The sequence below is a fragment of the Heterodontus francisci genome, chromosome 2, assembly GCF_036365525.1.
Source record: "Heterodontus francisci isolate sHetFra1 chromosome 2, sHetFra1.hap1, whole genome shotgun sequence".
In the NCBI taxonomy this organism is placed as follows: Eukaryota; Metazoa; Chordata; class Chondrichthyes; order Heterodontiformes; family Heterodontidae; genus Heterodontus; species Heterodontus francisci.
In genome coordinates this window covers 24,723,572-24,750,166 of record NC_090372.1, presented here as the reverse complement: position 1 = coordinate 24,750,166, position 26,595 = coordinate 24,723,572, and the positions used below count along the sequence as shown (strand labels likewise).

Here is a 26,595-nt window from a genome sequence, read left to right as displayed (position 1 = left end):
ATAGACTTCAATTTTGCTCGGGCTCCTTGATGCCACACTTAGTCAAATACTGTCTTGATGTCAAAGATAGTCACCATCACCTCACCTTTGGAATTCAGCTCTTTTGTCCATGTTTAGACCAAATCTGTATGAGATCTGGAGCTGAGTTATCTATTGCATGCTGCTTTTGCTCTAGCATGCCCGATGCCTGTAGTACTGTCGTAGCTTCAGGTTGGTACCTGTTTTTTTTTTAGATATGCCTCATGCTGCTTCTGGCATGCTGTTCTATCATTTATTGAACCAGAGTTGGTCCCTTGGCTTGGTAACGTGAGAGATATGCTGGGTCATGAGGTTACAAATTGTTATTGAATACAATTCTGCTGCTGCTGCTGATGGCTCACAGTGCCTTGTGGATGCCTAATTTTGAGCTGCTGGATCTGTTCTGAATCTAGCCCATTTAGCATAGTGGTAGTGCCATATAACACGATGGAGGGTTTCCTCAGTGTGAAGATTGGACTTTGTCTCCACGGGGACTGTGCTAACTGTGTAGTTTTGTTGTTCTGTTATGTGCATAGATCCCGTCCATATCATAAGTGCACCACCGATTACCAGGACAAAAAAAATCAATAAGCTGTGTTCACTGCCAGGAGTTAGTTGTTAGTGATAGGAGATCCCCCTCTGTTTATTTTCCCCATGTGACTTTCTCCTCGGGCAGTCTGCCAACTGTATAAGAGACAGCAAATGTGCCGCTTGCTCCCAAGCCTCTGAAATGTTGCTGTTGAACTGGCAGAAAGGGGAATTGCAAGAGCAACCCAGTGAGGCCTGCCTTTCTTATTGCTGAGCATCTGACCACAGTTATATGTATAGCAACTGAGTAGATTGGAATTGTGAGCACAAACTCATCTCCCCATTCCATGACACATGTCCATAGCCAGCATTCCTTACGGCTAGATGTAGATAGGCTTAAATGTTGTGATATTGCAGCAAGATGTGCTCAAAAATGGAGTTCATTGTTCATCTTTGGAAACCTATTTATACCTGTGGTTGTAAATTCAGCCACTCTCGCAAGGAAGTGACGATTCGAAGCTTGGAATTGGGCAAGTCTCTGTTGAGGATGAAAATTAAATCCTGCGCATTTAACACATCCAAAAATATAACCCAGTGGGAGAAGAAATACTGTTTTTTTTTAAAGTGTTGTGAATGCATTTTCTCTATACTAGAGTGATTGCTTTCATCCCCTTCTATCCCATACTGTCACAATGAGACAGAAACCTTGGTGACAAAAAACAACAGGCTTATGAAGTAAGGACGGGTTGATTGTAAACACTCCCATTGGGAGTAGATCTATAATGTGATGTCTCGGTTGTATTGTTTGAACTTATTCTTATTTAGCAGCATATGAATCTATAGCGCAGAAGAAGGCTGTTTTGACCATTATGTCTTTGCTGGCTTCAAAAAATAATTAATTTTTCCTTAAAAGATGCAATTGTCTCTACTTCAATCCTCTGTGGAAAGAAACTTACCCTAACCTCTCTTGTCACTGTCTCAGTAAAAGATTTGTAAAACATTGTTTGAAATTATGATCCTCAGTAAAAAGATTTTTTTCAACATTTGTATTATCATGTTAGCAATATTATTGTCAACCCAATGACCATGCATCAGCTAATATTCCTTATTGTCTGGATTTCAGTTCCAGAGATTGTGGAAGAGGCCTGTGAACTGATTGAACGAGGAGAGCTGCTTTTAGCCCATCGAAAGCTGATGGATCTGGAGTGTTCCCGTGATGATCTTATGTATGAGCAATATCGTATGGATAGCAAGAACACGCATGATATGAAACTCATCCAGGCATACTTTACTGAGGTGCAGAACCTCTCAGAGCAAATGGGCAAGCAGATCTGGATGCTGGTGCAAAGGTCTTCAGTAACAGTCCGCAGTGATCCAGCCCACCTTGTTTCAGTGATTCGAATCATTGAAAGAGAAGAAAAAATTGATAAGCGGATGCTTGACCGGCAGAAACAGACAGGGTTCATTCCTCCTGGCAGACCAAAACGATGGAAAGCCAAATTGTTTGCAGTGCTCGAACAGACTGTTGCCAATCGGATTGAGGCCAGTCAGTCTGATACACGGGAGCTAGACAAAATGTGGCTTGTGCGTCACCTGGAGCTCACGCGCAAGTATGTTCTTGAGGACTTGCTGGTCATGAAGAACTTGATGGTGCAGTGTTTTCCTCCTCATTACGATATCTTCAAAAGACTTCAGAATTTGTATCACCAGGGACTAGTAGCACGCGTAGAGGAACTTGCCTCTGAGGATTTGGAGGCCAATGAAATTGTTTCACTTCTGACCTGGGTTCTAAATACATACCACAGGTAAGAGTTTAATTTGATGGTACGGGACATCATTTGGGATCTAATATTCTCTCGTTTTTGATTTCTCCCATTCTGACCCAAGTCATCAGGGAGTTGGGAAATGCAGCCATTTTCTGGTTGGTGGGAAAAGGGAGGAAAAATTAGAGCTGAGTCCCTGTGGGACCAAAAATACATAATGTATTCAAAAAACATTACAGTTACAGGTTGATTGGAGCTGTTGGCTGAGGATTTTTTTGGCACAAAAACAGAAAACTTTAGAAACATTTTCAGACAGCATTTGTGGAGAGGACAGATGAGTTAACATTTTGAGTCAACTGAAAGATCTTGCAAGCGTTTAAAAAAGAACAAAATAAAGGGGAGGAGGGAAAAACATATATGTGAGAGCTTTAAAATGCTTCAGTGAGAAAGATGGCAAAATAGAGAAGCAATATTAGCCTGAGACAATAGAAGCCAGAATGAGAGAAATCAAAGACACTAAAGACTTTTATGAGACACAGACACATGTTCATAGGTGCAAAGGTGGGGCTTAAGGTAGGTAGAAGTGGAAACATGAAAAACTAGCAAGGCTTCAGCGGACCAGGGTTCTGGGAGACAAGAAATCCAGTTGACATCAAGGGTGCAGATCTCACCACCAACACTGATATGACGTATTTTTGACTCCTGGTAGGTACCAAAGCTGTAATTTACTAGGATTCCCAAATTATAATTAATTTCTGTTAATTTGAACTGATTTTCAGCTAGATGATGGATGATCTGTACAATTCCATTTACCCACCTTTGGTTTTATATCTCTTAATACCCTTGGCTAACAATCTATTAATCTCAGTCTTGATATTTTCAGTTGACCCTAGTCTCAACAACCTTTTAGGGGAGAGATTCCCACTACCCTTTGTGTGAAGAAGTACTTCCTGACATCAGTCTAGGTCGAATTTTCAGGTTGTTCCACCACCCGCACCCCACCCCCCCCCCCCCCACCCCTCCCCCTGTTCTGGACTTTTCCATCAAAGGAAATAGGGTAGACAGAAATAAACTAACAAATCTTTTAATAATCTTAAACACCTCAATTAGATTAAGCATAATGATCTATATTTTACTGACATGGCCCGGAGTGCCCAATCCGAATTTTCACATAGTTCGTCCATGTTCGAAGTACTATCCAGGAATGATCACAACTGAGGGAACTCAACTCTATACCGGAGGAGGACCAGGACCAGTGTGATCTGATTTCATGGTACAACCGTGCCTTCAATGTCTGCCAAGCATGGAACACTGTACCAACAGAGACGCAACTGAGTTCAAGATTGGTTTGTGGTCCGGAGACCTACCCTTATATAGATGGTCTGATTCATTGCTTGATTAACAAACCAAACAACAGTACAAAGAGGAACAACAACCGAACAGACAATTGAACTGTCAACAATAACACCTGGAACTGGCAACTGGGTCTCTGGTTTATCAAATTAGTCTATACCCACCCACTGGGGCTCTGAGTAATGGAAGTATAATCCAGATGGTCCTGCACTGTGTGCTGATTACTTCCGAGTCAATAAGTCACCACCAAACAAACAACTATTGTAATGTCCATAGGATCCGGTTTTGCGATGCTGTCTTCCATTCCCAGATTCCTCACTTCAGTTGAATGCTGGGCTCTTGATAGATGTAAGTTTGTCAACACCCTGCAGCCAATGTTGTGGGCCAAGGTCGCATGGCCCATCTGGCAAAATGAGCCTGGTGCGCTCTTCAACGTTTTTTGCATTAACAAGAGCCATCGGGGCTTGTTGATCTCCGCAGATCACTGGTCTGCATCTTCTTTGCGCAGTCACTCTTCGGCATCTTAATGTGATGGGAGATGTATATATCCGGTAGAAGAAACCATCTGGGGTGCGACTCACTGTGACATAGAAAATGCAAATTGGCCACAGTTACAATAACCAGACCCCAGTGCCAGTTCCTGGGGTCTTATGGCAGTTATTCCCGGACCCACCAGACAGTCTATATGGGCTTTATGAACCGATCAGCCATGAACACCAGACCAATTGGACTGGAAGGTGAAATTGACCCCAACGTACTCTAGTAAATTAGAGTACACTATTCTAGGCAAGAATATGCGTCAATGAAACAGTTAGATTGCTATTGCCAAGCCATTCTGCTCTCTGGCCAGTCGCTTTAGCCAACATAAAATGTTGTTGCCCCAGTGGGACCGAGTGGAGGCGCAACTCACTACGATTTAGAACCGGTAAGATCATCGCAGCTACAGTAATTAGACAGCTGTCGACTTTGGGAATGGTATTGCTTCCGAAAGGTGGAACTGGCTCTCGTCAACACCAATCAACTAGGGACCACCGCCAAACCAGCCTTCAGGAAGCCCGACCTGACGCGATATGTTGCCTTAAGAGAGTCATAGTTACTTCCGCCATAGAGGGAATACAAGTCTCGTCAATGCATCCTGGCCTCATAATTTAACCCTATTAGCCTCAGTATCATTCTGGTGAATCTGCACTGTACCTCTCCAAGGTCAATATATCCTTCCTGAAGTGTGATGTCCAGAACTTAATGCAGTATTCCAGATGTGGTCTAACCAGAGCTTTATACAATTGTACCATAAAGCTGCCAGGTTTTCTTTTCGGTGCTCTGCTCTGGTTGTTCAGTTTAAACTTTACCAAGTTTGTGCTGTTGAGTTTTGCTTCTAATTGAATTCTGTTACATTCCAATGTTTTTGTATAGTGGGGATATGATGGGACACCCAGACCTAGCTCCAGAGGTGGATGTAAAGACCCTGGAACCCTTACTGTCGAATGATGTGGCCAATATGCTCCTCCTCAAATACATGACGACCCTCACAGTGAGTCTAAATAAGGGAGCGCAGCGGTATGAAATCAGCATTTACAACCTTTCTGGAAAAACTAAAGATTTATGACACATTTTCACAAGTTGTTCTTGTATAGTCAAAGTCAGGGTGAAGAAATAAAAATACACCCTGATCTTTTTTTGCACAAACACCAGAAATTGTAAAACTGATTTTTAACGTCTGGGCACCACTTAGCCACAGAATCTTAACAGACAGTCAGTCTCACAATGGAACATGTTTACTAAAAATAGAGCTCTTCCTCCTTATCAAAATACCATGCTATTACTGCTTATTGAATATCTGGGACGGGAGGTAATTGTTGACTTGTTCTTGGTGTGGGCTCAGATGAAAATATCTGTATACAATAAGATGCTTGTATAAAATGGGTGGATTAGATCTTACAGTTATAGTGATCTGCAACATTTGACTTCTTTGTCTTCTGTTTCTGTGTTTTTTTTAAAACAGGCTGCCTCCTTGGTATATTTCTTTTAAATGGGTAAAAAACTGGTGGCAAGAGAGTCAGTGGGAGTTCAGTGAAATATTGGGTGGAATTTTACCAGCCCCTGGACATCAGGGGTCGTGGTGGGGGGGCCCATAAAAAAAACTTGCAGGAGTGGCCTGCCATGAACACCGATGGCAAGAAGGCCCCGCTGCATTTTACTGGCGGCCGCAAGGCCTCAGTGAGGCCCAAGAGGTGGGGCCTTCATTTAAATATTAAAATCAATGAAAAACGTGCAAATCAACTTACCTTGACCTGGCGGCCTTCCCATGCTGATATTACGGCCGCCGGCCGCAACTCACGCGCCTTCGGAACTCTGTTCAGAGTTCCGTGGTATGACACTGGTGAGGAGGGGGGAGTAGTGAAAATTTCATGTTGGTGGGGGGGGGGGGGGGGAAGCAGGGAAAGCACTTTTGATTGGTGGAGGGGATGGTGGGAAGGGGTCAAGGGGCAAAGTTGTTAAAGGTCGGGGAAAGTCGGGATCTGCACAAAAGTTTTGGAGGGGGTGTGGACTGTCCAATTAATCAATCGATTCTTCCTTGCAGGTGTGGGTGAGGGGAGTGAAAATGTTATTACATGTATTACTTTAATCTTCAACCTTCTATCACTTTAAAAATGCAAATACTCCTAGAAATGGCGCAACTACCTGTGCGGTCACGCCAGATGCCATTGCCGGGGACGGAATGGCCGCTCCCTCTATGTCATTGAGGGCGGCTGCTCTGCCCTCTCCATTTAAATGAGCCCCCGCGTGAAGTATTGTGGGGGCTGAGTGATGGCGCATCCGCGCCAGAAGTCCGCCAACTTCAAAGCGCGCCACCATGATGTGCGGCGCGCCTATAAAATTCAGCCCATTTAGTTTGTGCTAGAATCTGTTATTAAGGATGTGGTACAGGGCAGTTGGAAAATCACTGTTTAGACACAGGCAACACAGTTTTATGAAAAGAAAATCATGTTTGGCAAATCTGAGTTTTTTGAGGGTTTAACTAGTAGGGTAGATAAGGGGGGAACCGATGGATATAGTATATTTGGATTTTCAGAAGGCATTCGATAAGGTGCCACACAAGAGGTTGTTAGAAAAGATTAGGGCTTATGGAATTGGTGTGATATATTAGCATAGATTAAGGATAGGTTAACGGACAGAAAACGAATTAGGAGTAAACAGATCATTTTCGAGTTGGAGTGCTGCAAGGATCAGTACTTGGGCCTCAGCTATTTACAATCTTAGATGAAGGGATTGAGTGTAATATATTAAATGCAAAAGCAAAATACTGCAGATGCTGGAAATCTGAAATAAAAACTGAAAATGCTGGAAATACTCAGGTCTTGCTGCATCTGTGGAGAGAGGAACAAAGTTAACATTTCAGGTCGATCCTTCTTCAATATATCTAAGTTTGCTGATAATACAAAGTTAGGTGGGAAACTTAAGCTGTGAGGGGGACATAAAGGCCACAAAGAAGGTGGAAGGAAGAATATAATGAGGGGAATGAAATTATAGACTTTAGTAGGATGACTGGAAAAGCAGAGTATTTTTTAATTGGTGAAAAACTAGTAAATGTTGGGATTCAGAGGGATTTGGAGGTCCTTGTACACAAATCACAAAGTTAACATGCAGGTATAGCAAGGCAAAGTGGTATGCTAACCTTTATTACAAGGGGGTTAGATGTAAGAGAAAGTAAGTCTTGCTGCAATTAAAAAGTGCTTTGGTGAGACCACGGGCTGGATTTTACCAAGCCCGCGAAGTCAAGCTCCATGGCGGTGGGGCACGGAAGATTGTTCCGGCAGAGGCCGACACCGGGAGGGCCCAGCCTGATCCTCCCAGGGGTGGCGAGGCTCTGGGGTGGCCCCCCTGCTGCTGGCCGATGGGACCTGGATTTAAATATTTAAATTGCTGACATGCATAAATTTAAATTAACTTACCTAAATGTTCCGGGCCCGCCGTGATCTACGTGGCAGCCGACACTCCGACGCTTTCAATTCCCCGTCCGAGGAAAGCTGGTGTGACACTGATGGAGAGGGGGGAGGAGTTAAGATTTTCAGTGTGGGGGGAGGCAGGAACGGGGTCAAATAAATGTAATGGGTGTAGGGGATGGTGGAAGGGGGTTAACTTTAAACTTTGTGCAGTCTGGTTGGGGGTGGGGGGAAGGGTCAAATTTAAATGGTATGTGATTTGGGGGTGCAAGGGCAAATAGTTAATGTAATTGTTATTGGAAGGTGGGAAAGGGGCGTTAGAAATTTATTATAGAAATTTTGGGGATACTGCTTTAAAAATCAAATTGACTGGGAGGGCTGGCTGCCTTTTAAAAATGGCTCTAGCGCCTACACACGGGCAGCTGGCGCCATTGCCGGGGACGGACAGCCTGCCCTCTCCACGTGATTGGGGGGGTGGGGGTGGGCCGCCCCGGTTATTTAAATGAACTGCTGCGTGGGAGAAAGTGGTGGCTTTTCGGCTTGCGGCCCACATTTTTTGAGCTTGCTGCTCTTAAAATCCAGCCCCACATGCGGAGGACTGTGTGCACTTTTGGCCTCCTTACCTAAGCAAGTATATACTTGCCTTAGAAATGGTGCAACAAAGGTTCACTGGATTGATTCCTGGGCTGAGAGAACTGTCCAATGAGAAGAGATTAAGTAAATTGGACCTATATTCATTGGAGTTTAGAGGAATGAAAGGTGATCTCATTGAAACCGTAAAATTCTTAGAAGGCTTGACAGGATAGATGCTGAGAGGCTATTTTCCCTGGCTGGCGAGCCTAGAACTAGGGGTCATAGTCTCGGGATAAGGGGTTGGCTATTTACGACTGAGTTGAGAAATTTCTTCATTTAGGGCTGTGATGTTCGAAATTCTCCACATTGGAGGGCTGTGGATGCTCAGTCAATGAGTATATTCAAGATTGAGATTGATAGATTTTTGGGCGCTGAGGGAGTTGAGGGATATGGGGATTGGGCGGAAACGTGAAGTTGATGTAGAAGTTAAGCCGTGATCTTATTGAATGGCAGAGCATTGTCAAGAGGCCACATGGCCTACTCCTGCTCCTGGTTCTTATGTTCTTCTGTTTCACAATTTTTTTAGTACTTTAAATTGTAGTGAATGATACTCCAAAATGCAAAGGGTTTTATATCCACTTCAACCTATGTGGTATTATAAAATGCAGAAAATAGTGGATATAATTCTATCATAAAATAATTCACTTAACAGGAATAAACAGATAAAAGGTTAAGAGAAGTGAATCCAATGATGGGTAAAGAGTGGTTTTAGTTGGCAGAGAGACTGCATGAGGTGGTAAAGTTGGAAGGTTGGAGGAGGCTGCAGACCTGGTTGGAAGAGCTTATGTGAGGTGTGAGATTGAGTGTGAACAGAAAGAACTTGCATTTCTAAAGCACCTTTTACATCACCAGGACATCCGAAAGTACTTAAAAGCCAATGAATTACTTTTGAAGTATAGTGATGGTCATGTAGGAAAACAGAGCAGCTGATTGTGCACAGTAAATTCCCACAGACTGCAAATGGAATGATTAACCAGTTAATCTGTTTTTGGTAGTTTTGGTTGCAGGATGAATTTTAGTGAGGACACCTGCCTTACTGTTCCAGTAGTTATCTATATTTACTATATCTATAATGCTCTTTAACAAGGTCTTCCTTAATCATCATCACCTTTCTTAGCCCATCATTTTCTCTACATCCTTTCAGCACATCAAGATTTTTGTGGTATGGTGACCAAGACTAAATGCAGTACTTTTTGTTTCCGTCTTGGTAGAACCTTGCTATTGTTACGACCGAGGTGGAAGGAGTGCGCTATCGTTTCTAGTCCCACTTCTCCACAGGTCACAACATATATTTAAATGTTCACCCAGATACCGATGCGGTCAATTATATACTCTACTCTTTATCCCAGAATAAAATACATCAACCAGGTTTCTTTAATAAACAACAAAATTATCAGTTTATTATAAAACAAGTCTTAACCAGTAATGAAGCAAAGCATTAACACACAGATTGAAATATGAAAGCTCCCTTTTTACCTTAGCTTCTCTCTCTCTCTCTCTTCCACACACACACACACACATACGCGTACACTGGTTAACTGAAAAATAGAGATTTTCTCTTTAGAGCTCAAATACTTGCTAATTCTTGAAGAAAAAAAAGAGAAGTTATGGAAAGCTATAAGGTATGCGGTGATGGGTCACTGGGATCTGTTTCTGGAGCAATTCGTTCAGGTGAAGGTACTCCCATGGTGCTATTAGGTTGGGAGTTCTGGATCTTGACCCAATGATGAAGGAACAGCAATATATTTTCAGGTAAGGATGATGTGTAACTTGGAGGGGTCTTGGAGGTGGTAGTGTTCCCACCTGCCTGTTAACCTTGTCCTTTGTAGGTGGCAGAGGTCACATTTTGGAGATGCTGTCAATGAAGCTGTGGGGATTTGTTGCAGTGCATCTTGTAGATGGTAGAAAATGCATTGCAGCCTCGGTGCACCAGTGGTGGAAGGAGTTAGGTTTAAGGTGGTGCGTGGAGTGCTAATCAAGTGGGTTGCTTTGTCCTGGATGGTGTCAAGCTACTTGCGTACTATTGGAGGTGCACCCACCAGGCAAGTGGAGAGTATTCTATCACACTCCTGACTTGTGTCTTGTAGATGGTGGAAAGGCTTTGGGGAGTTAGGTGGTGAGTCACTCGCTACAGAATATCCAGTCTCTGACCTGTTCTTGTAGCCACAGTATTTATGTGGCTGGTCCAGTTAAGTTTCTGGTCAAAGGTGACCCCCTGCCCTCCCACTCACCACAGTATGTTGATGGTGGAGGATTCAATGGTGGTCATTCAGTTGAATGTCATGGGGTGGGGGGGGGGGGTGCTTAGATTCTCTCATGTTGGAGATGGTCATTGCCTGGTACTTATGTGGCATGAATATTACTTGCCACTTATCAACACAAGCTTCAGTGTTGTCTGGGTCTTGCTGCATAGGGGCACGGACTGCTTCATTATTTGAAAAGTTGCAAAAGTTACTGAACACTGTGCCGTCATCAGCAAACATCCCCACCTCTGACCTTGTGATGGAGGGAAGGTCATTGATGAAGCAGCTGAAAATGGTTGGGCCAAGGACATCACCCTGATGAACTCTTGCAGCGATGTCCTGAGGCTGAGATGATTGGCCACCAACAACCACAACCATCTTCCTTTGTATTTGTTATGACTATAGCCAGTGGAGTGTTTACCCCTGATTATTATTGACTTCAGTTTTACTCGGGTGCCTATGTCAAATGCTGTCTTGATGTCAAGAGCAGTCACTTGCACCTCACCCCTAGAATTCAGCATTTATGCCCATATTTGAGCCAAGGCTCCAATGACGTCTGGCAGAACCCAAGCTGAGCATTGGTGAGTACGTGCTACTTGATAGCACTGTTGACGACCCCTTTCATCACTTTGCTGGTGCTTGAGAGTTGGCTGTCCCTATTTTCCTGGCATCAATTTTAGGAAGCTGAGATTTAATTTCAGTGTCAGCCATTTATGTAGGTTAGGAGTTGGGGATCAAACATTTGACACTTTTGGGACTCCATTCAGCACCTTCCTCCAAATATGACATCATGCCCCTCATGAGTACTTTCTGCTTCCTATTCTTAACCAGGTTTTTTTGTTGTCCTGTGTAATGTCCTCCTTATACTCCCATGGCTTTTATTTTAATTAAAAATATTTCATGTGTAACTTGTTTGGACTCTTGTTGTAATCCACATAAACATAATTTAGAATGCTGTTATTTTATTTTTAAAGCTTTGAAAAAAGTTGAGAAGATATGCCAGGTAGGATCTTATCCTGCTCTAAACCTGTGGGATGGTCAGTCCTTATAAAGGTCTTGCTGTATAGATTATCCTTCATAGAAACATAGAAAATAGGAGCAGGAGTAGGCCATTTGGCCCTTCGAGCCTGCTCCGCCATTCATTATGATCATGGCTGATCATCCAACTCAGTAACCTGTTCCCGCTTTCGCCTCATACCCTTTGATCCCTTTAGACCCAAAAGCTATATCTAACTCCTCCTTGAAAACATACAATGTTTTGGCCTCAACTGCTTTCTGTGGTAGCAAATTCCACAGGCTCACCACTCTCTGGGTGAAGAAATTTCTCCTCATCTCAGTCCTGAAAGGTTTACCCCGTATCCTTAGACTATGACCCCTAGTTCTGGACTCCCCTACCATCAGGAACATCCTTCCTGCATCTACCCTGTCAAGTCCTGTTAGTATTTTATAGGTTTCTGAGATCCCCCCTCACTCTTCTGAACTCCAGCGAATATAATCCTAACCGACTCAATCTCTCCTCATACGTCAGTCCCGCCATCCCAGGAATCAGTCTGGTAAACCTTCGCTGCACTCCTTCTATAGCAAGAACATCCTTCCTCAGATAAGGAGACCAAAACTGCACACAATATTCCAGGTGTGGCCTCACCAAGGCCCTGTATAATTGCAGCAAGACATCCCTGCTACTGTATTCAAATCCTTTCACTATGAAGGCCAATATACCATTTGCCTTTTTTACCGCCTGTTGGACCTACATGCTTACCTTCAGTGACTGGTGTACGAGAGCACCCAGGTCTCGCTGCATATTCCCCTTTCTCAATTTATAGCCGTTCAGATAATAATCAGCCTTCCTGTTTTTGCTACCAAAGTGGATAACCTCACATTTATCCACATTACTGCATCTGCCATCCATTAGCCCACTCACTCAACTTGTCCAAATCACCCTGAAGCCTCTCTGCATCCTCCTCACAACTCACCCTCCCACCCAGTTTTGTGTCATCTGCAAATTTGGAGATATTACATTTAGTTCCCTCATCTAAATCATTAATGTATATTGTGAATAGCTGGGATCCTAGCACCAATTCCTGCAGTACCCCACTAGTCACTGCCTGCCATTCGGAAAAAGACCCATTTATCCCTACTCTTTGTTTCCTGTCTGCCAACCAATTTTCTATCCATCGCAATACACTAATTCCTTGTGCTTTAATTTTACATGCTAATCTCTTATGTGGGACTTTGTTGACAGCCTTCTGAAAGTCCAAATAAACCACATCCACTGGCTCCCCCTCATCAACTCTACTAGTTACATCCTCGAAGAATTCTGGTAGATTTGTCAAGCATGATTTCCCTTTCGTAAATCCATGCCGACTCTGCCCGATTCTACTACTGTTCTCTAAGTGCTGTGCTATAAAATCTTTGATAATGGACTCTGGAATTTTCCCCACTACTGACGTTAGGCTGACTGGTCTATAATTCCCTTTTTAAATAGTGCGGTTACATTATCTAGCTTTCAATCTGTAGGGACTGTTCCAGAGTCTATAGAATCTTGGAAGATGACGACCAATGCATCCACTATTTCTAGGGTCCCTTCCTTAAGTACTCTGGGATGCATACCATCAGACCCTGGGGATTTATTGGCCTTCAATCCCATCAATTTCCCCAGCACCATTTCTCTACTAATACTGATTTCCTTCAGTTCCTCTCTCTCACTAAGCCCTGTGTTCCCCAACATTTCTGGTATGATATTTGTGTCCTCCTTTGTGAAGACGGAACCAAAGTATGCATTTAGTTGGTCAGCCATTTCTTTGTTCCCCATAATAAATTCCCCTTCAGGCTACCTCTGCATTTAGGTTCCATTATTGATGCTTCAGCTGTTAAGGGAAACGAAAACATGATGAGAATTTTCAGATAGAACGATGACTACTTTAATCTTTACAGTCCAACATTATTGGCTGGCTACGGAAAGCACTTGAAACTGACAAGAAGGATTGGAAAAAAGAGCAAGAGCCAGAAGCAGATCAGGATGGATACTATCAGACCACATTGCCAGCTATTGTATTTCAGGTATTCTTAAACTCCTCAATTATACCTCTTGCAAACACTTAGAATGTTCAAATATTAAAATGCATACAAATGTGGTTAAACTGCTACCAGTGCTAACCAAGACGAGCTTTAGCTTCCAAAACAACACTGTTCTTGTAGATTTTTGCCTCTTCAGCCCTCATGGGGTCTGAACCAAGTCCGTTGTCCTCAGAGTTGTAGAATTATTGTTGTGCTCATAGGAACTCTTCTCTGGTGTAATCTATATTTAAATAACCTGCACGTGGATGCATTTCCTGTTGGGTTTTCCCCTTGAAATTCCTATCCACATTTGTAATGGAAACTACCCATGTAAACTTGCCGTACTGTAATTATACCCTCTAGTCAGTGGAGGCACTGCAACACTATACTGGTGGAGGGTGCTGTTACACCTGTTACACTGTAACAAGTTTATGTAGCAATACCCATTATACATCCAGGCATGGGAATTTATAATGGAAAAATGTAGCTTATTACATATATTCTACCTTTATTTATGTCTTAGTTTGCAATAAAATTCTAGGTGGTCCAGTATTTCTTCACTGTTAAAAGCCTCATTTTAAAGCAGAGAAGTAACATGTTGGGGCATGGGCACATTTACTACAATAAACAAAAATTCCAATACAACTGGGAATTTTAATCAAGTGAACGTTTCTCAGTATTACCAGAGTATTCAAACCTGGCATGACTTCTCTGTTTGATCTTAGTTAAAGAGGAGGGAAAGTTGGAGGGATACTTTTTGTTCAAAGTATCCAGCAGCTTTGTAGAAATGTAGTTCTAAAAATGTGGCCATTTTTAATAAAAATGAAGACAGATCTCCTGCCCTGCTTGTGGTCTGCTACTCCAGGGCTCCCTGCGAGCTTGTCTGATTTCATCACTGACTGGGAGAGATTGCCTGTACCTTGGGTTCAATTTTAATGGGACTTCTAAAAGGATTTGAGTTTGACCCCAAGGAAACATACTACTGTCAGAATATGGTGCTTCCTTAGCTATTAGCATTTCTTCCTAGAGTAAGGTTGTTCCCATTTGATTCCCAGGCTGCCCTAAAGCTTGCACTCTCGTATTAAAGCGACCGGAGTGGCTCCTCTCCACATCATAGTATTCTTACAGAGCTTTGAGGCAGTTGCCACTGTTCACTGCTGTTCTTGTTGGTGTTATCGTTTAGCTGTTGGTTGTGCAGTTCACAAATGCCCTAGACGATAGCCTTAGAATTTATTTAGTTATTTAAAGATACAGCACTGAAACAGGCCCTTCGGCCCACCGAGTCTGTGCTGACCATCAACCACCCATTTATACTAATCCTACACTAATCCCATATTCCTACCACATCCCCACCTTCCCTCAATTCCCCTACCTATACTGGGGGCAATTTATAATGGCCAATTTACCTATCAACCTGCAAGTCTTTTGGCTTGTGGGAGGAAACCGGAGCACCCGTAGAAAACCCACGCAGACACAGGGAGTACCCAGAACTGAACCCGGGTCGCTGGAGCTGTGAGGCTGCGGTGCTAACCACTGCGCCACTGTGCCGCTCTTCTGTGGATCTTCCCGATCTCCTGCTGTAACTTCGAAATCCCTAGAAAAAAGGCATAAGCAATTGTTTTTTATTGATAGCCTTATGGAATTTCATATACACACATACATACCAGCAGGAGATATTGTGTGATATGCTTGTGCTATAGGAGTGCTCTTTTAAAAAAAAAAAAATCTTTAGCAGAGAACAGGACAATATAAATATGGATAGATAAATGCAGCCCTCCTGGTCAGACCTCTTGCACTGGCCTGTGCTTTCCTCCTACAGATTAACAGTTGGTTTGACACATGTGCATGTTCTTGGAGTGTCTAAGTGTGATTGATGTACACTAAACAATATAGTTTGTTTAACATGTGCTATTTCAGATGTTTGAACAGAATCTGCAGGTGGCTGCTCAGATCAGTGACGATCTGAAACTTAAGGTGCTGACATTGTGCCTTCAGCAAATGAACTCTTTCTTGAGCAGGCGAGTACACTTCTCCACCATTCTTGCACTCTTGCTGTTCACATTCCAGAGACCATGTAAGAACAACTGAGCTGGGTGAAGTTTTGGTACTGGCATTCAGTTGCCACTTGCAAATGTGAGCCCAAAAATTCATGCACTTTGTGGTCTGTGCCAAGATTTATTGATTAAATTGGCATGAATACTACTGAAAACACTGAACGCTCCCTCTCAAAAAAACTTATCCTCTTCACAGCGGAGGAATTTTTTGTGGGGGTTCCTATCAGCTTTTTACAGGAGACTAGATTGATCTCAACTATTCTCCCGAAGTTCTTGAATTCCTGGAGCTATTTAGGTTACACTGATCTTTTTAGAAAATGAAGTAGGATCTTGACCTACTGAACTTTACCAAAATCCCAGATCTATCGAAGACCTTGGATATCCCTAACTGTTGCTCGATCACACAAGTCGTGATGCCTCCAAAGACTTTTCCATTCATTTTGCCACATACTGGACCTTAAATTTTAATCAAGAGTTGTACGTGTGTGTGTACTGGCAATTGTTTACCCCTCTGCTTGCCTCACTGTAGAGGAAGTTATCAAGTGGTGGGGTAACTTACTAGTCTCAGCTGGAAGGTACTGCACTCCATTCTGGCACTGCTTACAACTGATCAGAATTAAAGTGTCGGTAAATGGAGTGGGCACATCTCAACGAAGACCAACTGGTAACTTCCTGCACAGTCAAGTGAGTGGGCAGAGCTGGAGGTCCAGTCCTTTATGCATACATTGCTGCGGTTGCAGGGACTGACAGAGAGGTTTTAAGAAGCACTGAGTTAGGCCTGAGGACAGCCTTTCTCTTGCACTCCTATACTCTGCACCAAAACTTTTCACCTCCTGAAAAGTAAAGCAGCATCATGAATTGAAAAACCTTTTCACTTATCTGATGAACTCTATATAAGTTCTTTTTGAAAGGTTCAGATGTTAAAAATTGTGTTATGAATTTATTTACGGTCAAGGCTAATGGAAACAGTGTACACTAAGTATGTTGAGAACAGGGGTAATGTGGAAAATGCTTTGTGTCCTGTAAAATAACTGAAGATGTGACTACTATTGTAGTTGATGTGGGTGATATTTTAGGATGCCTGAGAGGAGGTTGTCTACCTGTAGTCTGGAGAATCATACACCATTCAGGAGAGCTTATAGAGATGGAGAAAATTAAACATTAAATTTTTTAAGATGATCACCTTAAATTTAAAAACATTGCATGTACTTCTTTTAAAGTCTAATATAGTGTCATTGAAGTAAGCAGGGAGGGGCCTGGGGACTTATTTTTAAATCTTGCATGGAGACAGAGTTTGGATATATTTGAATTATACAAAAGCAGATTTGTTTGAATACTGAAATAATGGGATTTCTGTACTTGCCAGATACAAGGAGGAAGTGACACTATATAAAGATGATCATCTGAAAGATCGTCAGCATCCTCAGTTCTACATTCAGTACATGGTTGCAGTTGTTAACAACTGCCAGACTTTCAAGTAAATGTACAGCTTTATTTCTTTATCACGTACATTGTTTTGTTGCACTGTGAATAGTTTCATTTGATTACAGGTCTCCTGGGCAATACTTTATTTACTCTGTATTAGTAAATAAGTAACACCACATCTAGGCTATTCTGGAACTATAGAGATTCATAGATCCTTAACTGACAACACTGCCTTTTGTGTACAATGAAACTGATATAGGAGTGCTTCTGGGAGTCTTTGCTGAGTTCACAGTTTAATTTTAACAATTAACCAGATCTGAATAGGAATGAAAACAACAATACCAACTATTAAAAGTGCATGTTTATATGCTAGTTTTCTGTGCTTGTACAGCAGTATAAAAACAAATCTTTATCAGGATGTCTAGAAGCATGTCTATGTTACATTCTTGAAATATGCTTTGGTTGATGTAATTAATGTTGTTATTCATTCTGTTTACTTCAGAGATTCTGTCAACAGTTTGAAGAGGAAATATACAAACTATGAGTTAGTGATGGAAGAAGAACATTATGCTAATCAGCCAACAATAGAGGTAACTCTGGATACTATTGCCAAGGATGGGTGTGCCTATCTGCTAGATGAAGTCTTCCTTGACTTGGAGGTGAGTGTACATTAAATATACCTTCAACTGGAAATAAAATCTAGAGTAAGTTGACTCTTATAAACAAAGTGTTTTTGGTAGAGTTTAAAGACAAGGCGATTATTATTACCAAAATACATTACTAATTAATGTCCATTGTTTACTGATGGTTATTTTTTATCTTGGAGCTATTTACAATTGAGATGTGTGTTTTTTTAAACTTATTTTCTGACACAGAGGTGAGTTGTATATTTATCCCTGCAATGCCCTGCACTACTGCATTTACCAAGTCAGCCATACTATTGTGGGGAAGAAAACACAGGAGGCTGGCACTTCCCCTGGTGACTGGTTTCATAGCAACACTGGTAGTGTGTACAGTAAAAATGTACTGAGGGAGTGCTATAATACTGGAGATGTTGTCTTTTGAATGATTCACTAAGCCAAGGTTCCATATGCTTGCTAATGTGGTCATAAAAGGTCTCAGGGGACCATTCAAAGATGGGGTGGGTGTTTTCCTAATGTCTTGGCCAAGATTCATCTTGCAACCAGCCAACAAAAACAGGGGCTGTGCAAATGAGCATTCATCTTTGCTTCCGTAATAACAGTGACTACTCCTTAAAAGTAATTTATTGACTGTGAAGTACTTTGGGACGCCCTGAGATTGTTAGAGGGACTATATATTAATGCAAGTTTGCTCGTTATTGCTTTTTTTTTGTAATTTAGGAATGAGCAATTTTTTCTTTCAAGCGAGATGAGCAATTCAAGGCTCATCATAAAAGTCTACATGCTGCATGGCACGAACAACTGTTGTATTTTGAGCAGTTGCACCAAAGATAAAGTGTGCAGTTTGTTTTCTTGAGTACAGGCAGCAACTCCATGTAGAGTGGGATTGTTTGGATCTACAGTTGTCATGCACTTGCTAAAATTCATGCATCTTATTTCAGTCCCATCTCCAGGAGTTGATGACCAGAAAATGGCTTGCTGGGTCTAATGCTGTGGATATCATTTGTGTTACCATTGAGGATTATTTCAATGACTTTTCTAAAATTAAAAAGCCATACAGCAAGGTACAAATTTAGTTCTTTATTTAGAACAGTCTTTCTTTTCAAAATGACATTGATTCTAGAGAGCTGATGTTCTTACTGTCTATCTATTATTTGTTAACTTTCAACTGTCTTAAAGAACAACTCCATACATATCAAAAGATCATGTATCACTATGATGTAAGTTGAAGCTACAAAATAGAAGATGCAGAAAAGTTACAGTTGTCTTCTGTGGCTTTCTTTCATCTTTCATTTAATGAAGTTTGTTGATCGGATTATTCTGGTTTGAGAATTTCTGACAGCAATTCCCCTTTGAGATCTTCATAGCATCAAAAACTACCCTGTGTTCTTTGTACAGGAAATAACAATAGAAGCTCATCGAAGGGTAGTGGTGGAGTACATAAGAACTATGATGCAAAGAAGGATCACCTTTCGAGGTTTGGATGAGCGCAGAGAGGGGGCTGAAAGAGTGATCAAAGATGCAGAGCAATTTCGATTCTTGTTTAAGAAACTTTCGGCTGTAAGTATTCTGCTTTTATCCCACCTTAGCGTTTTCAGTGATATTTCTAGTGATGGAATGTGTATTGTAAGCTCCATGAGATAATCAGTCTGGATATGAACAGTGAGGTCCTGAGTTTTTGTTTGTTTGTTTTTAAATTTCCGTTACCCCGCCACCCCCCCAACAACACCCTTTTCTGGTCTCTTATCCAGGGCGGACCATTGAGAGATAAATTTATGAAACTGTGCTGCAGCAGGGAGCACACCTGATGGGGGCGCATATTGAGAATTCAGGTTGTGCCCCCACAATTTTCTTTCTCTTGATTTTTATGAGCAGTACATTGTGGGGAGTGCATAGCCCCAGTTTCTGATATGTGCTTCTGGTAAGCATAGCTCCCCGATGCAAGTGTGATTTAGTTGAATTGCCCTCATAGTTTGTTGTGTTACTAGCCACACGAAGGTGCATACCAACCACTTGGTTCATTAGACGCATACTTGGTCTCAGCACAGCGGTTTCCCAATAGCATTGCATAGAATTTCCAGCACTTAAATACAGGCCAGTTGGCATTTATGCTCCCCACAAGCCTTCTCCCACCCATCTACCTAACTCTATCAGTATATCCTTCTATTCCTTTGTCCCCCATGTACTTTTTTTTTATTCGTTTGTGGGATGTGAGCATTGCTGGCTAGGCCAGCATTTATTGCCGATCCCTAATTACCCTTGAACTGAATACTTGCTGGGCCATTTCAGAGGACATTTAAGAGTCAACCACATTGCTGCGGATCTGGAGTCACATGTAGGCAAGACCAGGTAAGGACAGCAAATTTCCTTCCCTAAAGGACATTAGTGAACCAGATGGGTTTTTACAAAAATTGACAATGATTTCATGGCCACCATTAGACTAGATTTAATTCCACATTTATTAATTGAATTCAAATTTCACCAGCTGCCGTGGTGGGATTTGAATTCATGTCCCCAGAGCATTAGCCTGGGCTCTGGATTACTAGTGCAGTGACATTACCACTACGCCAGCGCCTCCCCAACTTATCAAGCTTCCCTTTGAAAGAATTCTATACTGTTCAGCTCAGGTATTTCATGTGGTTGCCAGTTCCATATTCTAACCACTCTATCGGTAAAGAAGTGTTTCCTGAATTCCCTGATAATTATATCCTCTAAATTCTGGTGTCATCCATGTGAATGTTTTTGTGCTTTTCTGGTGTCTTTTTATGCCTTTTTTATAGTATGGAGACAAAAGCTATGCACAGTATTCAAGTGCAGACTAACCAAGTTTAATGTAACCTCTGCTTTTCAATTCTATCTGTCTAGAAATGAGTACCGTTACTTTGTTTTTATTATGGCCTTATTAAACTGCATCCTTACTTTTACTGATTTGTGGATCTGTACCTGAGATCCCTTTGCTCCTTTACCCCATTTAGACACTTCTTATCCAAGCTGTATGTGCTCTCCTATTGATCCTACCAAAATGCAACACATCACACTTCTCTATATTGATACAGAACAGCAGAGATTGTGAACTTACTATGCAGCAATTATAGATGTCAGTCTTAGGCACAGTGTCTTAGAATGCCACCATGATGCTTCCTCTGTTGCACCATTTATCAGAGGTTTGGTTCGGGGCTCCCCACAATAATGCTTAGGTGTCTAAAGAAGGAATAACGAAGGCATGGATTATACAAAGATTTTAAATAAGAATATTTGTTCTTTGTCTGCACAGTAGTGCAATTTGTTCACATTACAACTGCAGTGTCGCAACAGTGGGTGAAGCAGGTTCAATTGCCCCACTCTGGTGAGAGCTGCCACTCTTGACAGCATGGGAACTAGATGCCATATACCAGTCCACATGTTGGAAGAATGCCATCAATAGGCCATACTCATATCTGGTAGCAAAGAGATGAATGGTCTGCCATGGAGACAAGAAAGAAAAGGAAAATTGGTACGAAGAATGGATGACCAATCTAACATGAACCAGGATCTTCCACACAGATGTGATTACATAACTGAATTCCACATTTGTGCAGAGAATATGCTGTTGTGCTTATATCCACCAGTTGCTTTATCTTTACATTCAGGGTTTTGGAGAGGACACTGATCTGCTGTGTGATGCTATTCCAGCTTTAGCTGAAGTCTTGAAGCTCACTGATCCATCGTTATTATGTCTTGAGGTCTCTACATTGGTTAATAAATTTCCTGACTTTAGGTGAGATTTTTCTTCTTGTTGAACGTGACATGACCATGGAAAATGATATAGTTTTATAGGAATCAGCAGCTTAGGGCTATCGCTCACTATACAATTGGCCTGTCAATACAACTGATAAAACTTGCTAAAATAAAATCAGAAAATGCTCGAAATACTCAGCAAGTCTGGCAGCATCTGTGGAGGGAGAAAGAGTTAACAGAAATGTTTATTCTGTTTTTCTCTCCATAGACGCTGCCAGACCTGATGAGTATTTCCAGCAGCCACAGTATTTTGCTTTTGTATTTTGCTTTGGTATAAACTTTCTGCTGAGACCAAGGTTTTAAGTCCCAGTACTGCGCAATATTCAGATCCCGACTTGTCTGAAATGGTCAGTAAGATTATCTTGAAAGGAATCTCAGCTTTCATTTTGTAGAAGGCAGAAATCTTCTTTTTCGAATAATACACGCTTTAGGTTTCACCTTTGCTGTTCATTGATGGAGTGTCATTGGCAACAGTCATGAGAAACGAGTGTGGGCCATCAAATCCTCCCAACTGGAGGCTGATGCATGACGTTCTGGTATCGGGAAGGAAATCGATTTTTTAAAAATTCAATCACTTCACAGGTGACAAATTTACTTCTCTGGCATGCTTCTGCAATCACAAGTTGGGATTTGAAAGTTTTGACATGATCCAAGAAGGAAGCATAATAGAAAAATACATTGACAAAATGCTGTGCAGATAAAATCCCACTTCCTGCCCTCCCTATTACATTTTGAAAAGTGGTATTGATAGTGGGAATTGTAGCATGCTAATAGACCTATTCTGCTGTTCATGAAATGTACTTTTTATCCCAAACCTCATTTTTCACTGTCCTCTATAGCAAGCGTATGATTTTGATAGATTTCCGATACTGTAGTCAGTAGGGAGTTTCCATTTATATATAACACTGTCAATAGAGTAAAGGAACAACTGATCTTCAATGTTTACCTAAATTACTGGACCAGGCAAATAACTCATCTGAAATGTGCCACCACCCACAGGACCACACTAGATTCTCTGCCTAGATTATGCGCTCAAGCCCTGGAATCAGGCTTGAACCCACAACTTGATGTAAAGATCAGGTTATTAAGCCAAGAAAATAAATTCTAGGCAATTTAAATGTTGCACCCTCCTCTGTCAAGCAGGTCAGGTATGACCACAGATCGACTTCATGGGCTCCCTACCAATGTGGTGCATTTGTGTTCTCCAATAGCAAATTCCAATTTCATTCAAGCTTTCAGTGAAGTGCTTTCCCAGTGACAAGACAGAAAAATCAGGCTGGGCCAATCAACATATCATTCCCGCAGGTGTTGAGAGTTTCATTAGCTGCTGCTCCTCATCTGGGCCATGATCAGTGGCATGGAAGCACATGAATAAATAACACTTTTATGTAACAGTGCACATGCTTGTATGTGCAAATAAACTCCTGTATCGGCGTAAATGCCACATCAGCACAATGTGTAACCAGTGCTGAAACTTATGTCAAAGTCTGGGAGAATAGGATGTAGAAGTTAGCACCACAGCCTCAGCTCCAGCGACCTGGGTTCGATTCTGGGTACTGCCTGTGCGGAGTTTGCAAGTTCTCCCTGTGACCGCGTGGGTTTCTGCCGGGTGCTCCGGTTTCCTCCCATAGTCAAAGACTTGGAGGTTGATAGGTAAATTGGCCATTGTAAATTGCCCCTAGTGTAGGTAGGTGGTAGGAGAATTGAGGGAAGGTGGGGATGTGGTAGGGAATATGGGATTAATGTAGGATTAGTATAAATGGGTGGTTGATGGTCGGCACAGACTCGGTGGGCCGAAGGGCCTGTTTCAGTGCTGTATCTCTCTATGACTCTAAGTTCTATTCAAGCCTGCTGTAATGATTGCAGCTGCAAACAACAATTTTTTTTTCTCTTTAAATTGCATTAACAATTGTGTATTTTCATAATGTATTTACATATCTATATTAAAAATCATGCATCTGCATGCATTTCTTGTCAACTTTTTCTAATATAAACGGTTATCTCCACATTTTTAGTAGGAAATGTCTAAGTAAGCTTTTCACGCTGTAATTGCACTCTCCAGCTAGTGGAAGCTTTGTAGTGACAAGACTTTGTAATTACAGCATGACAAATCTACACTGGCAGTTTCTATTAAAATGTGCCATAAGAATTTATGATGAGAATCTAGAAATAAGGACAGAATGTATAAAATGCAGGCTACATCTGTGCATTCTTGGATAGTTGGCCCTTGCTCTCTCACCCCAGTTCACCTGAGGACCATGCTTCCATTCGGTGCTTGACTCCGAGACACCAAACAGCATATTTTTGTTACCTTGAAGAAGTTCTGCTCTTCTTTCCAAATGGATTTTCGTTCGTCTCTTTTACCTTGTTATCGCTTGCCCCACTCCTGCTTTGTTTGCTTAAAACCTGAGCATTTCTAATATTTGCCAGTCACTGACCTGAAATGTTAACTCTGCTTCTGTCTCCACAGATGGCATATTTTGTTTTATTGAAATAAACTTGCATTACTGGGTTTTTTTGTTGCTATTTTTGAGCAGTGTGCTCATCCCTAATAATGTATTACAAAAGAAGTTCATTTTCTAGCTAGCCTTTTATAATTTAGTTGTTCCCTTAACTGTTCATGTTGCTCCACAGGGAAGAACATATTACAGCACTGATGGCAATGAGAGGAGATGCCAGCAGGGAAATGAAGCAGACAGTCATTGAAATTTTGTGGCAAAACCCAACTCATCCTGGTCCTAATTTTAGGCCAATCTTCAAAGATATTTCAGTACAAAATTTAACACTGTCAAAATTAGTCAAGTAAAATTTGCATTTTGGAAGTTATATACAGTAGACCCTCACTCAATAAAGCTGCATTTGGGAGGCTTATAGAAAGTATTATAGCAAAAGTTGTTATAAGTTCCACTATACTTTTCCTGGGGTAATTTTAAATCATCAGTGCAAGTCTCTCCTCTTTCCAAAGACATTCTTGAACCGTGCATTGAGCAACTTCTATTAGGGAAAGAGATGCCAGTGTCATTCAGTGGGTTCACTGAGCTCATGGCATGTCATCTGAGCAGTTCTGCGGTAGCTTTCTGACCTCAAATATTGGATTGCAGGCTTCACTATTTTGGTAACTAAAAGTATCTAGAGACTGTTTTAGGTGCCATAAGTAGGGCTAGGCTGCTTTTAATGAGTTTATTAAAGAGGGTGCAGTAAGGAATGTGAGATACAGCTGTTATACTTGAGGGGCTACTTTATATGTATTTTTTGCCTTTTGTCTTCTGTGTTTTTGAGAACAATTAGTAATTAATGTCATATTTTGGAAGACATATAGAATGAGGAATGTATTTTTATGTATGCATACTTGTACAGAATTTAAGGTGTATATCCATAAGCAAAAGAAGCAGGATTGGCTGTTTTGCTGTGGGATTTTAAATCTGATTTAAATGGTTTGCCGTAAAATAAGAGTTCAAATGTACATTTAACATGATGTGGACATTTCAAGAAATGATTTTGTGCAATGGTTGCTCTTTTGAAACAAGTTTGTCTGTACAAAAACACAATAAAGCATAGTTGTAAAGGCTAACTGTAGTTGGCTCCACTATGAAGTGCCATGCATGTTATCATTTTATTATGTACCTCTATTTTAATTTTCAGGTGATCAGTACATTTAGCAGGTAAGTCCTTTTATTTTCCTGCCCGAAGTAAATGTGTATGAAGAAGTGTTGGGCAGACCAGAGGTATTCAGTGAAGAATGGACCCTTCCTAGGAGTTGTTGTGGCTGTTTATGGACTTGGCAGAACAGAATGGCTTTATGCTAGAATGGACCAGTACCGTTTTTGTCTTGCACTAGAATTTTAAGGAAGTAAAATGCATGATCTTGTGCTTTGAGCTGACTATATAGGGATTATAACCCTATACACAGCAGAAATATAACCTGTTTTTTAAACCTTCATAATTTGTTTATCTATACATTGCTAAGAGTAGCCCCATCTGGGGAAAATTATCAGACCTGTTTTAGGCCAAGAGCATATAACAAATTCCACAAAGCATGGTGAAAAGAACATACCAAAGTAAGACGGCTGAAACTTCACAGGGACGGTGAATTCAGATAGCATCGTAGAGGTTAAAACCGTGAAATCAGTTAAACAATGGAATGCTATAATGTGGACCCTTTGGTTGGGGTCGGGGAGAGAATTAAATGGGGCTGAATGGCCTTCCCTCAGCCATAAACTAATCTAGTTTCAACTAAAAAAAAAAGTATGGTGACAGATCTTGCATGGAGTGAAGAAGATAATTAGATATTTATATTGAGCTGCAATTGTACTCTTTTATTCATTCACAGGGATAGGGGTGTCATTGGCTCGGCAAATATTTATTTCCCTTGAGAAGGTGGTGGTGAGCTGCCTTCCTGAATACAGCTCAGTGACTTACTATGCCATTTTAGAGGGCAGGTAAGAGTCAGCCATATTGCTGGGGTCTGGAGTTACTTATATGCCAGACTGGGTGAGGATGGCAATTTCCTTCCCTAAAGGCCATTAGTGAACCAGGTGGGTTTTACAACAATCTGGTAGTTATCCATTATGGATACCAGCTTTTTAAAATTTGTTCATGGGATAAGAGCATTGCTGGTAAGACTAGCATTTATTGCTCATCCCTAATTGTCGTGACAAGGTGGTGGTGAGCCACTGCATCTTGTGGTGTAGGTATACTTACAGTGCTGTGAGGGAGGGTGTTTCAGAATTTTGACCCAATGACAGTGGGGAAAAAAGACAACATGCTTCCAAGTCAAGATGATGTGTGACATGGAGGTGAACTTGCAGATGGCGGTGTTCCCATGAGCCTGTTACCCTTACTCTTCTTGCTCAGGGGTCTGCATGTGGCTTAAGAAGGACTTGTGTGACTCCTGAGCTTGATCATTTGAACCCATTTTGATGGTAATTAAAAACTTTTATTAATTTAATACTTTCTCATGTACAATAAGGTTTTTTTGTAAAAATCTTTACAACATTGTTGAAATGTGTCAGTCCTGTTTTTCATTATTGGCAATTAAGTAATAGCATTGTGGCTCTTAAAATAATTGTGTTTTTGATTTTAAAATGGCTCTTGTCATTCAGGTTGCTGTTCTAGGTGGTAGAGGTTGCAGGTTTGGAAAGGTGCTATCGAAGGAACCT

The 26,595-nt window shown here is 41.4% G+C and overlaps 1 protein-coding gene across 2 annotated transcripts in view; it reads left to right on the top strand.

The window, feature by feature from the left end:
• exoc3 (exocyst complex component 3) overlaps window positions 1-25,007 on the top strand; it is a 39,862-nt gene extending 14,855 nt beyond the window's left edge. The window contains exons 5-14 of one of the 2 annotated variants that reach the window (XR_010977353.1): window positions 1,670-2,351; window positions 5,076-5,193; window positions 13,417-13,542; window positions 15,457-15,557; window positions 16,960-17,070; window positions 17,521-17,677; window positions 18,601-18,723; window positions 19,058-19,219; window positions 20,934-21,204; window positions 21,289-21,377. Coding sequence is in view for 1 of the 2 variants with exons in the window: in XM_068055687.1 (XP_067911788.1) it covers window positions 1,670-2,351; window positions 5,076-5,193; window positions 13,417-13,542; window positions 15,457-15,557; window positions 16,960-17,070; window positions 17,521-17,677; window positions 18,601-18,723; window positions 19,058-19,219; window positions 21,289-21,416; window positions 24,071-24,242 (1,880 nt within the window). In the remaining variant the exon portion in view is untranslated. Of the gene's footprint in view, window positions 1-1,669; window positions 2,352-5,075; window positions 5,194-13,416; window positions 13,543-15,456; window positions 15,558-16,959; window positions 17,071-17,520; window positions 17,678-18,600; window positions 18,724-19,057; window positions 19,220-20,933; window positions 21,205-21,288; window positions 21,417-24,070 lie in introns of those variants that run through there. The other variant, XM_068055687.1, reaches the window with a different exon arrangement.
• The last annotated feature ends 1,588 nt before the right edge of the window (window positions 25,008-26,595 follow it).